Below are 13,634 nucleotides of genomic sequence, written 5' to 3'. Positions count from 1 at the left end.
GGCCTTTCGGGGGGCCTTGGGAGCCGCAGCTGCGGGCTTCGGAGCCTTATATCTCAGAGGACGGCTCCGCCCCTTCGGGCAGCCGCGGGCTTCGGGGGACCCCAGGGGAGGAGGTCGCAGGGGAAGGAGAGCAGCGCGCTGGAGCGACAGTGAGATCCTGTCCTGGCCACAGGCGATGTAGTGAGTGTGTGATCTTACATGCCGTTGTGGGCACAACCTTGTGTGACTGAGGACAGGGTGGGGTTGGGGGTTAAGCTCGCGTGTCAGGTTGGATATAATTTTAAGACTCAGTAAGTATGTGTGTGGTATAAGAGCTACAGGAAGGGGAGGGTACACGTGACTGTGATTGTGTGTCTAGGTGAGATTGTGTAGCTCCACGTGTATGGTTAAACCTCTTTGTGAAGTCGTAAATAATTCTAAGATTGTGTGTGCGGTGTGCGGTGGTGGGAGGGGTGGTCGCATGCACACACCTGCATGACGACGAACATGATTTCATGGTTGTGTGACTTTCTGAGATTGCCGTGGCTGTGTAGATGCCTCTCCGTGCAGTTGAGTGCGTGACTGTGAGCTCCTGTATAGTTGTAGGAACCTGTGACTTTGTGGTCTGTGCAGCTGCCTCTAGGTGGCTGGGTTTGTGTACACGGTAAGGTCTGCACCAGGCTGTGAATGACTGAGGATTTGTGTGTGAAGGAGTCTGGGTGTGGAAGGTCCAGGGGTGTAGCCCTGTGTGGCTAGGATGGAGATCCAGTGTTCTTTGTGGACCCGTGTGTGCGTGTGTATGCCTGCATGCTCAAGTATGTTCCCCTCCCCAAAACAAAGCCACCCTCCCAACCTTCCCCCCGCCCCCCATCACAGACGCACCAGACGCCCCGCCTCAGAGGGGACTCCCAGCTGTATGTAAATGCCGCCATCTGCCGGGCGGCCGCGCCCCTCCCCCTAGGGCCGCAGCTGGGCTGCCCGTTTGGCCTCCGGAAGGTGTGAGCAGCAAATGGGCAGGAAATTCTGTCCTCACGGATCAGGGGCCCGCTCCCTCCACTCTAGGATGAATGGAAAAGGGGGCCACCCCCGCGCCCTCCAGAAGCCCTTTAGTATTCCAGGACGTCCGCAAGGCCAGCCAGTTAGAGCAGATGTTCCAGCCCTCTGGCCATAATCATTTTACTCCGTGCCAGGTGCTGAGCAAAGCCCTTTAGATGTAGTAAACTTTTTTTTTCCCTGCTAGAATTAAAAAAAAAAAAAAATCCTACTTAGAGGCTAATAATTAAAAAGGAAAATCCAAGTTCAGTTATGTACATACATATTTTTCTTTTGGAGAAGGTGCTCAATCCACCACAGCTCAGTAGAGCCAGGCATACAGTGAGGGCTCTGGCATTTTTAATGAATAAAAGGACTCATCTAAACAGTTTGTTCGTCGTCCTGAGGATGGGAGTCAAGGAGGATTTGGGCAGGGGCGGGCCGTGGTCAGTTGTGCAGAACATCCCAGCTTTCTTTGCACAGATTTTCCTACTTGTATATGCTTTCCACTTCCTTCTTTCTTTAATTCTGTTCTTACCATTCAGACTCCTCCCGTGGGAGGCCTTCCCTAACACTCCCCAAGGGGGTCAGGCACCCCTTGTGTCCCCACAGCCCCACTCCCCCCATGTCTCCTCTATACCAGCCGCGACCACTGTGGCTAGTAAGGTCTTTCTAAGCACACATCTGACCATGGCCCTCTCCTACATAGACTCTGCCGTGGCTCCCCAGTGCCTTCGGACTTCTGAGATGCCCCTGGTGGCTCAGATGGTAAAGAATCCGCCTGCAACGCAGAAGACCTGGGTTCCAGGGAATGGCTACTCACTCCAGTATCTTGCCTGGAGAGTCCCACGGCCACAGGAGCCTGGCAGTCCATGGGACTGTAAAGGGTTGGACATGACTGAGTGACACGTTCCCCGTACTCAACAAGTTCTGTGGCCCCGAAGCCATAGAACCTTGTAGATCACAGTTACTGGGAGGCAAATTAGGCCCTCTTCTGGGATAGGTAGAGCAGTGAGCATCCCATCCTAGGAGATACTCACGTGGAGTTTGGATAGCCGTTAGCTGTTGGGGAAGGCAAATTCCTGCCCTGAATCGTAACTGGAAAAGGTAACAGATTCCAGGTCTGATACAGCTCAGAAATTTTAAAGATTGTAAAAACTGCCAGCCTTTATTGAGGGTTTGTGCCAGGCCTGTTTCCTGTGAATTCTCTCAGGTCTACATGTGTACCTTAAGGGAGTTCCAAACATCTTCTTGGCTATTTAGGACTCTCCCTTATGTGCCCATCTTAGAGCCCACAGAAGGCCACGCTGAGGTGACATCTGAGCAAAGACCTAAAAGAGGGGAAGGAGCCCTATGGATCTCAAAAAAAGTTTACGAAAAGTGAATAGCAAGTGCAAAGGCCTTGGGGTGACCATGCCTGGCACTAATCTCTCCGTGGTTTGCCTCATTTCATTCTGATCTCTGCTCAAACACATCCTTCCGGGCCTTCCCTGACTGTTCAATTCAATCTAAAACAGTACTCCAGTCCCCAAACCACTCTGTCTCCTTATCATACTTTTCGTTATGCATTTATTTTACCCCAAGCAATCAGACCATTTTCTGTCTCCTCTATGAAAACATCACCTTGAGAGCAGAGCTTTTTCTCTAGTTTGTTCACTGATGCACCCTCGTGCCTAAAATGAGGTCTGGCAGTTGGTACTTGTATTTGCTGAGAGAAGTCCTATTATTAACCTCTTATAAATGAGCAAGCTGAGACCTTGCCCAGGGTCACATGACTTGTGAGTGGTGTGCAACCTGGAAATTATGCCTTAATGTTGGCCCAGTCCTGCCAACTGAAGGATGCCCTGATGCAGCCCGAGCATTTAATATAAACACCCAAGGCCACGTTGCATAAGCAGTGTCTCAGAGACCACCTGGCACCAGTCAAATGCCCTCTCCTCCCCTCCAGCTTTGACCAGGACCTGACTACACCATCCCCAAACGAGCACAGCGGTGGGGAAAACGCCTGGGGGAACCCACTGGACTGAAGCACTGCCCAGAGTGCTAGCCCTAATTCCCAGGGGCTACAGGCCAATGAACTGAGGTACTTCCTCCTTTCATGCCCCGTGGGTGGACAGATCCAAGTCTTAGTTCAGAAGGCTCCATGTGTCACCTCCTCTGGTAGGTGAACATTCACTTGCAATGGCTCCGTCCACAATCCACTCTCCCCAGGATCAGGAGCCCCAAATACGTTGCATTCAGTTCAGTTCAGTCACTCAGTCGTGTCTGACTCTTTGCGACCCCATGAATCGCAGCACGCCAGGCCCCCTGTCCATCACCAATTCCGAGTTCACTCAGACTCACGTCCATCGAGTCAGTGATGCCATCCAGCTGTCTCATCCTGTCGTCCCCTTCTCCTCCTGCCCCCAATCCCTCCCAGCAGTTCCTATGCAATATTGCTCTTTATAGCATCGGACCTTGCTTCTATCACCAGTCACATCCACAACTGGGTATTGTTTTTGCTTTGGGTCCATCCCTTCCTTCTTTCTGGAGTTATTTCTCCACTGATCTCCAGTAGCATATTGGGCACCTACTGACCTGGGGAGTTCCCCTTTCAGTATCCTATCATTTTGCCTTTTCATACTGTTCATGGGGTTCTCAAGTCAAGAATACTGAAGTGGTTTGCCATTCCCTTCTCCAGTGGACCATTCTGTCAGATCTCTCCACCATGACCCGCCCATCTTGTTAGGAGTTTCCAACTCTCAAAGCTATGTGCAAAAACACAGGCCCTCCCTCAGTCTTGCAGATGCCCTCAAGCTAGGGTGTCCTGGATTTTGGGAAACTCCCTCTTGGATTACAAATGGTATATCTCATGGTAACACTTCCAAGTGGGGGTGGGGAGTTGCAATTTTAAATTCCTTATAGACATCTGTGAGCTTTTAAAAAAAATCTACCAGAGTTCAAAAGTTCAATCTGGCCTGCACAGTTTCAAATACATTTTAATTATTTTAACAAATACGAGGGAAGCGCTTTCTAGAAGTATTTAACTAGTATTAGTACTAAACACTGGCTGGAGCAGGAGGCTAAGACAGCTGGTGGGGGGGCCTGCCAAGATAGTACAGGATAGTTCAGCCTGTGCAGAACCAATATGGCCTGGCAACAATAAGCTCCACTGAATATACATACCTCAGCATGAGCCCATTTACTCCTCCTGACCACTCTAAGACAGGTGTTATCATCGCCATTTTAGAGCTGAGGAAAGGGAGGCAGAAAGGTGCTTCCAAGGTTCCCACAGCTGCCATCTGAGTGTCTTTGTGGAGGGTCTCCATCCACCCTCAAGCCTAGCCTGTGAGGTGAGTACTAGTATTTCACAGATGTGGCAATTGAGGCACGGAGCACAGAAGTTAACTTGCTCATTTGCTTGTGACCACACAAGTCAGGGAGTGGTAGGGCTTGGATCTGAACTTGGATTTGGGAGTCTGGAGGGACTTCCCTGACTGTCCAGTGGTTGAGACTCTGTGCTCCCAAAAACAAAGTGTAGAATTCACACTTAAATGATACCCAAATGTGTCATCCAACGCAGGAGCCAGGAGCCGCAGGTGGCTATTTAAAATTAATTAAAAAGAAACAAAGTTACGAATCTCATCCTTCAGTTACCCTCGCCGCATCTCAAGTTTGTCACGGCCCCACGGCCACTGGCAGCTGCACTGGCCAGTACATGGGGTGAACATGGTGGACAGTTCCATTGCAGAGTTCTGCTACAGTCTGCAGAGTTAGGAGCAAACATGTAAAACCGAGAGATTCAACATAAACATCCCCGTTCCTGGCTTCCACTGAAAAATCAGAACATCAAGCAACTCCAGGCCCACCTTAGGGCCCCAGCCGGCAGAGCCAGGCAGCAGCTGCCCCCTTGACATGAGGAGTCTCTGGTCCACGGTGCCCCACAAGCCCACACTTGATACATTTACACAGCAGCCTGGTGGCTCCAACCCCACAGCGCCATCCTCTTCTTTTTCCAAAGGGAATCTGGGGCCAAAGAGGAAGACACACTTGCGCAGACCACACGGCACACAGAAGACACAGGCAGGGCGGGGTCCTGCCCAGGATTTCAGATTCCCAGGCCAGGGTCAAAGCCCAACCCACTCTGTGGTCGGCAGCTCATCAGCCACTGTGGGACGAGGTCCCCCAGTGTCCCGCACTGCACCCTGACACGCCCATCTGGAGACCCTCTGGACACTGGAGTGTGCCGTCTGGGATTAACTTTATTGGACATGTGGTTGCCCAAGCCATGGTCTGGGAGCGCTGGGCCTCGGGCCTGGAACCCAGGCACTGAGTTTGCGGAGGCCCAGAGGTCAGGGCTGTTTGGAGCGAGGCCACAAGCGGCTGGTGAGAGAGCTGAAGAAGAGGTTCTGCTTGCTGGATTTGGAGAGCTCAGCCAGGCGCTGCTGTTCTTCCTGGAGTTGAGGGCAGACAGAGAGGACAGTCAGCCTGAGGGCCACCTCCATCCTTAAACCTCTGCCCAGCCCAGACTCCTTTACCCACCAGCCCACCAGCCCAGACACAGGATGAGACCAGACTGCAAAGACTGCCGTCAGACATTGGAAAAAGCCAGCTGTGAGCCACAGAAGCCCAGACTCTCATAATCCCCGTCCCCTGAACCCTGGGGACCTAGCCCAGGCCCTCCCCCGATGATGTCATCTTGCTCCCTGAGCCCCTGGTGCCCAGTCCTGAGCCCTAAGACCCCTGTCTGGATGCTGAGGGATGCCAGGCCCAAATCTCCAGGGACCCCTCCTCTGTGCCCTCAGGAGCACCAGTCAGGAACACAACCCCAAACCTGGTCAACCTGAGCCTAAACGCCTGGGAATCTCTTCTCAATCTATATTCTTAGCCCCATCTACAAATGATGAGGATCACACCAAGGTCATCAGAACTTGCCCAAACCTCGGGCCAAGTGTCCAAGGATCCCTCTTCCCAGACCTGATCCAAACCCCCACCCTACAAAATACCAGGGCCCCCAGAACATCAAGGTCTCTGAAAAGAGAGACAGAAGTGTTAGCTGCTCAGTCGTACCCAACTCTGTTACCCTGTGGACTGGAGCCTGCCATGCTCCTCTGTCCATGGAATTCTTCAGGCCAGAATAATAGAGTGGGTTGCCATTCCCTCCTCCAGGGGCATCTTCCTGACCCAGAAATCAAACTGGGTCTTCTGCATTGCAGGCAGATTCTTTACCATTTGAGCCACCAGGGAAACCTTCAAGGTCTCTGGACCTATCTCAAATGCCTGGTGTTTCCTGCCTCCTGTCCTCAAAGCAGGCTGTAGGATCTATTCACCCCTCATTACAAGGGCCTTCGGGGATGGGTGGTGTGGAAGAGAAGGCCCTTGAAATGAGGTCACACAGCCAGAGTGGAGACAGGTTGCTTAGGGCTCCTCCATCAAGAGCCTGGGAAGCTGATAGGACATCCCCCACCCACACTGGGGATCTGAGCACCCACCTGCTCTAGCCGGCTTTGCCGCTGTTTGAAAGCCTCCAGTGGGTCTTCCTCTAGGGCGTAGTGCTCCAGCACGGTTCGGACATCTTCCACACCATTCAAAGCAATGGCTGGGGACACAGCAGGTGGGGGTCAGCCAGGATGAAGGCCAGAGGGAGGTGGGGCCCACAAGAGTAAAGGTCACACTTAGCGGGGTGGTTGGAGTTACATGGACCCTTCTCAGTAGCCTAAAAGGGCTCCCCCTGAACATTCCTGGGCATCCTCTAACCACTCCAGAAGAGCATCCCCAAGATGCTTATGGATCTCCTGCATCTTAAATCCCCAGTTTTCCATAAAAAACAAGCCAGGATCAAGCATCAATCATTCCTCTTGGGGGTCAAGGGCTTCAGGGTCAGAGGCCAGGAGGTCAGGGGTCAGCCTCACTCTTGAGGAAGGCAGACAGGTCCAATAAGACCCGGTCATCGGAGTTGCCATCCCAGGGCCGCAGGGCAACGCCGTTGTAGGGCTGTAGGCGGAAGGCTTCCTTCTTGCAGTCCACAACTACTACTCGGGCCGGGTCCCGATTCAGACACGAAATGTCCTAAAAGTGGGTGAAAGGTCAGGTCAAGGCCTATGCTCCTTCTCTGCCAGGCAGGAAACCAAAGACGGGGAGAGAGGCAGATAGACAGACCACACACACTTGGTATCCCACACTGAGAGCACCACGCAAAGGCGTCTTGAAGACCAGGCTGGGATGATGACACCCAACCCTCCAGGGAGTGGGGAGCAAGCCACACAGACTCCTGGACCCGAGCCTGGGCGCACAGACAGGTTGATTCGGAGGTTCCTTGGGGAGGGAGGTGGCCACTTGTACATTTAATCATAGGCCTCTGGTGTTTGTGATAGGTTGCAAGTTTTTGAATCGCTCACAGGTAGAGGTGCAGACTGTTCCACAGCAACACACATGGAGTCACACAAAGACAGGCACCCAGACAGACCCTTCAAGAGCCTCCATTACAACCCATTTCCCTCTGAACCTTGAAAAACTCCATAGACCTCTAGACCCACCAAGACAGAAACCCAATAGACGATCAAGACGCATGGGTATTTGGACAACAACCCATAAAGAGACCCAATTCACAGCCCCACAGACTCCTGGACCCCTATCACCAGTCACAGCAACAGAGCCCAAGGCAAACAAGTGCCAGCTTTCCCCCAAATCCCAGAGGCCCACCATGGCCCCCACACGGCACCTTAACATGGTGCCCATCCATGTATCTAGTGGCGTCCCGGAACAGGCGGTAGGAGATGAAGCCGTGGGGGTCCACGCTGTCGATGAGTGGAAAGGCAGTCTGGGGGTGGGGCGTGGGGAAGAACAAGGTCAGGCTGAGTCCTGGCCCTGCAGCTCTCCCTCACCTCTTACCGCATCAACCACTCCAGCCCGGCCCCGGGCCCTCACCATGCCAGTCTCCGATGTAAAGATGACGATTTCATACAAAGGGGCGAGCTGCTGGAATAAGGTCTCGATGCCTGGACGCTTCTTAAATCTCCAGCCAGTGGCTAGCTGGAAATGTAGTGAGAACAGTGACACGCTGAGACCCAGAGTATTCTCTCTGTGGCTCGCGGAGGGATCCACAGGTACAGGGCTGTGACTGAGGGTCTAAGAGTCTGCAGGATCGGGTCCCCCAGTAACAGCTGACTCCCCTCTAGCACTGACTGTGTGCCAAGGTACACCTGCAATAACCTACAGGCTGGGAAGCAGCACAGGCGAGGAACGCAAGGCAAGGAGGGGTGACCCCTCTTCCCCAAGACCACAGAGCAGAATGGGGGCCGAACCCCAGCCTGGCTCCAGCATCTGTGTTCCTGACCATGTCACCACAAGCCAGCCACCCAGGCCTATGCGGTGTCCCCAACCCGCTGCTTTCCCCAAGACACACCGACCACTCAGGGTGCAAGAGGACACCAGTGAGCTCCAAGACCAGCGTGTATGGGGGTTGGTAGTACGGCTCCCGCAGAGGGTCTGGGAGAAGGCAGGGGCTGGTGGGCTCAATGATCATCTGTGAAAAGAGCGACCAGGTCTGGGTACTCAGACAAGGGGGGCGGGAGGATGGCGGGGGTGGGGTGGGGCTGCGGCCCCAGGCTCCTGCTCACCTGTCTGTAATCTTTGAAATATTTGTATGTCCGGCGCAACTGCTGTACCAGAATTGGATCTAGGAGAACACCAAGGCAAAAAGGGATTCCAGGATAAGCTGCTGCTCAACCCCCTGGACAAACCAGGGGTTTATCTACCAGATACAAACAGGCCTAAAACACCCACCTGGTTTGAAATAGCTCATTTCCAAGAACCAAGGCAAAAGGGAAAGACATAACCTACTGCCAGGTAGGAACAAATGTTTTTATTCACCTGTCAAGTTTTAATCTGAATACTTACATCCGCACATCACCCCAGGTATAAAATAGAATGCTGTATCTGCCCACTTAAATCCCACATATGTATAAATAAATCTAACATTATGGCAGTATATTTTGTCAACTCTGAACCTCTAAGTCTCCAGGTGTGCCCACTTTAAGCGAGTACGTGGAATCTAGCTAAGCCATGATAAATACACACACCTCTATATGGGTTTCCCAGGTGGTGCTAGTGGTAAAGAGCCCACCTCCGATGCAGGAGACATAAGAGACTCAGGTTCAATCCCTGGGTCAGGAAGGCGCCCTGGAGGAGGACATGGCAACCCACTCCAGCGTTCTTGCCTGGAGAATCCCAGGACAGAGGAGCCTGGCAGGCTATAGTCCACGGGGTCGCAAAGAGTTGGACATGACTGAAGCAACTTAGCACACCATCTATATACTTTAAAACCAGTTGGTTCTCAACTAAAAAGCAATTTTGTTCCTCGCTTCCCAGGAAACTTCACAATGTCTGGAGACATTTTTGATTGTCACAACACTGGCATCTAGTGGACAGAGACCCCAGACACTGCTAAGCACCCTACAATGCACAGGACACTCCCCTAGGACAAAGAACTATATGACCCAAGCTATCAACGTGGCTGAGATTAGCAAATCCTGGTTTAAAGCAATACACCAAGTCCAGTTTAAAACAGAAATCTTACATGACTCCCTATTTCAATACAGTATTTTTAGTGTAGTTAAACTGCTATCTCTAGACCTGTCTTTTTGAAACCAAAACACTGAAACACCACTTAAGCTGTGAACACACACACTTAAAAACCTACAGCTTTACCCGTTCACCTTAAATCAGTATGTTGACTTGTTTAAAATAGTATGACTCTACATCTGCCCAATTAATACATACTTAGCTACCTGCCAAGTTTAAAGTGAAAGTGAAGTCGTTCAGTCGTGTCCGACTCTTCGTGACCCCATGGACTATATCCTACCAGGCTCCTCTGTCCATGGAATTTTCCAGGCTAGAGTACTGGAGTGGGTTGCCATTTCCTTCTCCAGGGGATCTTCCCAATGCAGGGATTGAATCCGGGTCTCCCGCACTGCAGGCAGATGCTTTACCCTCTGAGCCAACACCAACGTAATAACATGCCGGCTTGCAAACATCTCCAGCACAAACAAGTGGCTTTCTGGACCTACCAGTTTTACATTTCTCTTGGGAAGGACCAGGTGTGATAGAATTGGCAGCTTCCCTCTACTATCCAATTTGTCAGAAACTCCCTAAAAGCTGGCTAATCAGAAGGCGGGGAGGGAGGAAGGAGGCATTGTTTTGGAAATGAGCTGGATGGGCTATGGCCTGGTGGGAAAGAGAGGCTGTCATAAACAAGGGGGTGAGGGGCTGCAGATGCTCAGATCTAAGGCACAGGAAGCCATGTGTCTGGCAGAGAAAGCCCAGTTCTCCCCCAGGCAGTCCCACCTACCCAGGAGTCCCCTCCCCCACTGTCCCTGACCATCTGCTCCTGGGCTGAGGGGCCAGGGAAGGGGACTGGAGTTCTGTATGCCCCTCTTCCCCCAAGTCATACAGCTGCTGACTCCCCCACCTCCCAGTGGAAGTGGGCGGGGGAAACCAAATGGGGAGGGCACAGTAGAGAGGGTCAGGGGACCCCAGAATCTACGATTGTATACTTACCGTTGTCGAATTCATCGGGAATCTGGGAGGTAGAGAGAAAAAAGAAGGGTTTGGGACGGCAGAGGCAAAACCCAGGCAAGGAATCTCCAGGGCCCTGGGAGGAGCAGGCAAAGGTCCCTGGGAGGGAGGGTTCACTCCAGACCAGAAAGGAGCCTGAACAGACCAGATGGGAGGAGACCCACAGGATGCGACCCCTGGTAAGGCCTCTGTGTCTCTCTCCCACTCACCTTGGCACCATTTTCATCCACAGCATTGTTTCCTGCAAGGGAGATAGTGATGAATGAGAAACTTGAGGCCTGGTCTCCTGGGACTTATGGGAGGAAGAGGGCAGAGGGCCTAGCCTCCCGGGTCTGAGGGAAGGGGGCTAGAGGTATGGTCTCCTGAGAAAGAGGAGGGGGCCGGTAGCCAGAATATCTGGGTCTCTGAGATAAGGAGGGCTGGGGCAGGGTCTCCTGGGTCTCTGAGGAATAAAGAGACTAGAGGGAGGACTGGAATTTTGGGTGCTGAGGGAAAAGGTAGCTTAGGGGGCTGGTCCAGACCTCTCCTTCCCCCCTTTAAACTGACTCCCTATAGCTTAGTACAGGAACCAACTAGAAGGAGTAGAACCTTGAGCAGAGGGGTAGTAAGGGGATTTCTCTCATTTCCTAGTTCCAGCTGGCTGCCCTGAGGGAGGAGCCAGGGAAAGAAGATGGGTGAAGTCCTTAGGGGAAAGAGGGGGCAGTCCCCCCAGCAGAATAGAGGGCCAAGAGAACATAACTGGGGGACAGGGATATGTTCCTCACCGAAGATATAGATGACGCTCACGGTCCCACCAGCCCCAAGCAGCCCAGCGAGCCAGAGTGCCACTTTTTTGGCATAGCTGGGACCCTCAGAGCTTCTCTGCTGCTGTGGTCCCTGCGTCTGGGCCTTAGTGCCTGCTCGGCTCCCAATCTCTGCAACCTGCAATTGAGAGGGGGTAGCTTGGCCAAGAAAGAAGAGAAACAAGGTCAGGGTGGTTCCAGCACCCTGGTCTAAGAAGAATCAAGGTTGAGAGCCAGGAAGAGGACACCCATATGGCCTCCAGGTGTTGTGTGCCTAAAGGGGCAGGTAGGGGACTGGGTCTCTCAGAAAAGCCAATAACTAAACTGGCGCTATGATCCCAGGGGTTCAAGAGATGACAAGCCCGGGGTCCAGGATCCTACAGAACCGGAGCACGGGTGGGGAAGCAGGGCAGGAAGATACGATTAGGGACCCTGACTGAACACTGACTAAGATTTCTGGAGCAAGCCACTGAAGGCCACGCAAGAGGACAGGACGGGGAGTTAAGTCCTCCAGCCGTCTGGAGCTCACAGTAGCGTATGGAGGGGGACGGAAGGGAGGGGCAATCACCTGCTGGGACTTGGGGAGCAGGGCACAGAAGTAATGGACCCGGAGGTCAGAAGGGCACGGTCTCCGTCAAGATGGAGGCAGGTCGAATCAGAAGACCTAGCAACACCACCAGCACCACGGCGGGGAAAATACCGCGAGGCCAGGCTGGGACTCCAGTGTCCCGGGCCCCTCCCCCTCGAGAATTACCTGAACCGTCACCGAGACAGGAGAGCAGGTGACCCCTCCTTCCCCGGCGCCCACGTGGGGTCGAGAAGCTGGGGTCCAGAAGAGGTGGGATCCAGAGGAGGACACACTTGAGTCCCCAAGCATCTATCCCGGGGAAGCAAGGGCTGCCAACCCCGGGAAGCGGGGAAGAGACTCAAAACGCGCGTGGCGTTCCATTCAGCACCTTGAGGTGCTGCGTTCCAGAAGCTCCGGGCGGCCCCGGCCCGCCCGGAACCACAGGAAGGAGCCCCAGCACCCGGGGACCAACCCCATCCGGCTCACCTGGTCCTGGGCCCGAGGGGGCGGCGTCGCGAGCCTCGCACACAGCCCCCGCGCGCCTTGCCGGAGCCCGCTCCGCAACCTCAGGAACAGCGCCGCCGAGGCCGCCATCTTGCGCTGACGCCACGCGGCCCCGCCTCCTCACTCTCTCCCCCCGCCCCGGGTCAGGGCCGCGGCCAATGGTGATGCAGGGGCGGGGCGGGTGGACGGGAGCCCGAGAGAGACAAAAGGCTGCGGGCTGGGAGTCTCCCGCCGTCACGTCCTGCTCAGGCCGGAGGGCGTTCCAGCGCCCACGCCACAGGACGGGGCGGGACACCCATTGCCCGAGGTCAAGCGGAGGCCATAAGGAAGGGACCCAATTGCTGCTGGATTTGTCCTAAAAACTAAAAGCCAGCTTCACACACCTTCCTCACGAGCGACCGAGAAGCCTCATCCGCCTTCCCTCCCCTTCTCCCAGCCCTTTCTTGCTTGAGTTTCCTAAACTGGGTCTGGAAAGTCAGCCAGTTTCATGGAGGCTCAGCCAAACGAACCGCTGCGGGCTCAGGGTATTGAGAGGAAATCCGAGAATCAGAGGCTACGGGAGCCATGATTAATCTTCCACATGTAAATCACCACACGGCATTTAGGGATAAATACTAAGATAATAAGGACTTCCCAGGTGGCTCAGTGATAAAGAATCCGCCTGACAAGCAGGAGACGCAGGTTCCATCCCTGGGTGGGGAAGATCCCCTGGAGAAGGAAATGACAACCCACTCCAGTATTCTTGCCTGGAAAATCCCCTGGTCAGAGGAACCTGGGCTACAGTCCATGGGGTCATCGGTCACAAGAGTCAGACAGGACTGAGCGACTAAACAACAGCAACTAAGGTAGTAAACATACGAAGTCAGGTGAAAGACACAGAATTTTAGGGTTGTGTTACTTCTGGAGGGGAATGGACTGGTCCTTCTTATTTGGTACACAGATAGCTCCTAAATTGGGTGGTGGAGACATGGGTGCTCCTGACATATCCTTTAAAACATTTGAACTATTTTAATACAAATTATATTACATTTGTAAGAAGACGTGAACATGAAATGAGAAAAGTGAAGGTGGTTAAGGTACTAAGCCCCATTCTCTACACTGCTCCCCAGCCCCAGCCAAGCCCTTAGATGAGCTGCAGCAATTCTGAGGTTACTGCTAGATGGACTCGAGGGAAAGGACCATCAGATGCTGGAGCCTGCACCATAGGTCCTATT

General features: G+C 53.4%; 1 protein-coding gene across 4 annotated transcripts; it reads right to left on the bottom strand.

Annotated features, from left to right (window-relative positions):
- Positions 5,235 to 12,547, bottom strand: TIMM50 (translocase of inner mitochondrial membrane 50). Of its 4 annotated transcripts, XM_018062393.1 has the most exons (12): positions 12,403 to 12,547; positions 11,917 to 11,925; positions 11,331 to 11,487; positions 10,776 to 10,807; positions 10,549 to 10,570; positions 8,610 to 8,668; positions 8,396 to 8,515; positions 7,918 to 8,022; positions 7,712 to 7,810; positions 6,903 to 7,059; positions 6,483 to 6,589; positions 5,235 to 5,444 (listed from the first exon to the last, which is right to left on the bottom strand). In XM_018062393.1, the coding sequence occupies exons 1-12, from the start codon at positions 12,508 to 12,510 to the stop codon at positions 5,343 to 5,345; spliced, it is 1,077 nt and encodes a 358-aa protein (XP_017917882.1). In that variant the 5' UTR covers positions 12,511 to 12,547; the 3' UTR covers positions 5,235 to 5,342. The 4 variants fall into 4 exon arrangements, with proteins under 4 accessions (XP_017917882.1, XP_017917883.1, XP_005692460.1 ...); XM_018062394.1 differs by lacking the exon at positions 11,917 to 11,925; XM_005692403.3 differs by lacking the exons at positions 11,917 to 11,925; positions 12,403 to 12,547 and adding an exon at positions 12,103 to 12,323.

The sequence above is a fragment of the Capra hircus genome, chromosome 18 (genome assembly GCF_001704415.2).
Source record: "Capra hircus breed San Clemente chromosome 18, ASM170441v1, whole genome shotgun sequence".
Taxonomy (NCBI): domain Eukaryota; kingdom Metazoa; phylum Chordata; class Mammalia; order Artiodactyla; family Bovidae; genus Capra; species Capra hircus.
The sequence above is the reverse complement of the archived record's forward strand: the minus strand, read 5'-3'. Positions and strand labels throughout refer to the sequence as shown.

What these genes read in the sequence shown, in the direction of transcription:
- TIMM50 (XM_005692403.3), bottom strand. Translation starts at nt 12,225, where the DNA reads ATGCTTGGGGACTCAAGTGTGTCCTCCTCTGGATCCCACCTCTTCTGG. An exon ending in TGGATGAAAATGGTGCCAAG is followed by an intron (nt 10,571 to 10,775) that starts GTGAGTGGGAGA and finishes TCTACCTCCCAG; the next exon opens with ATTCCCGATGAATTCGACAA. An exon ending in TTACATCGGAGACTGGCATG is followed by an intron (nt 7,811 to 7,917) that starts GTGAGGGCCCGG and finishes CCCCACCCCCAG; the next exon opens with ACTGCCTTTCCACTCATCGA.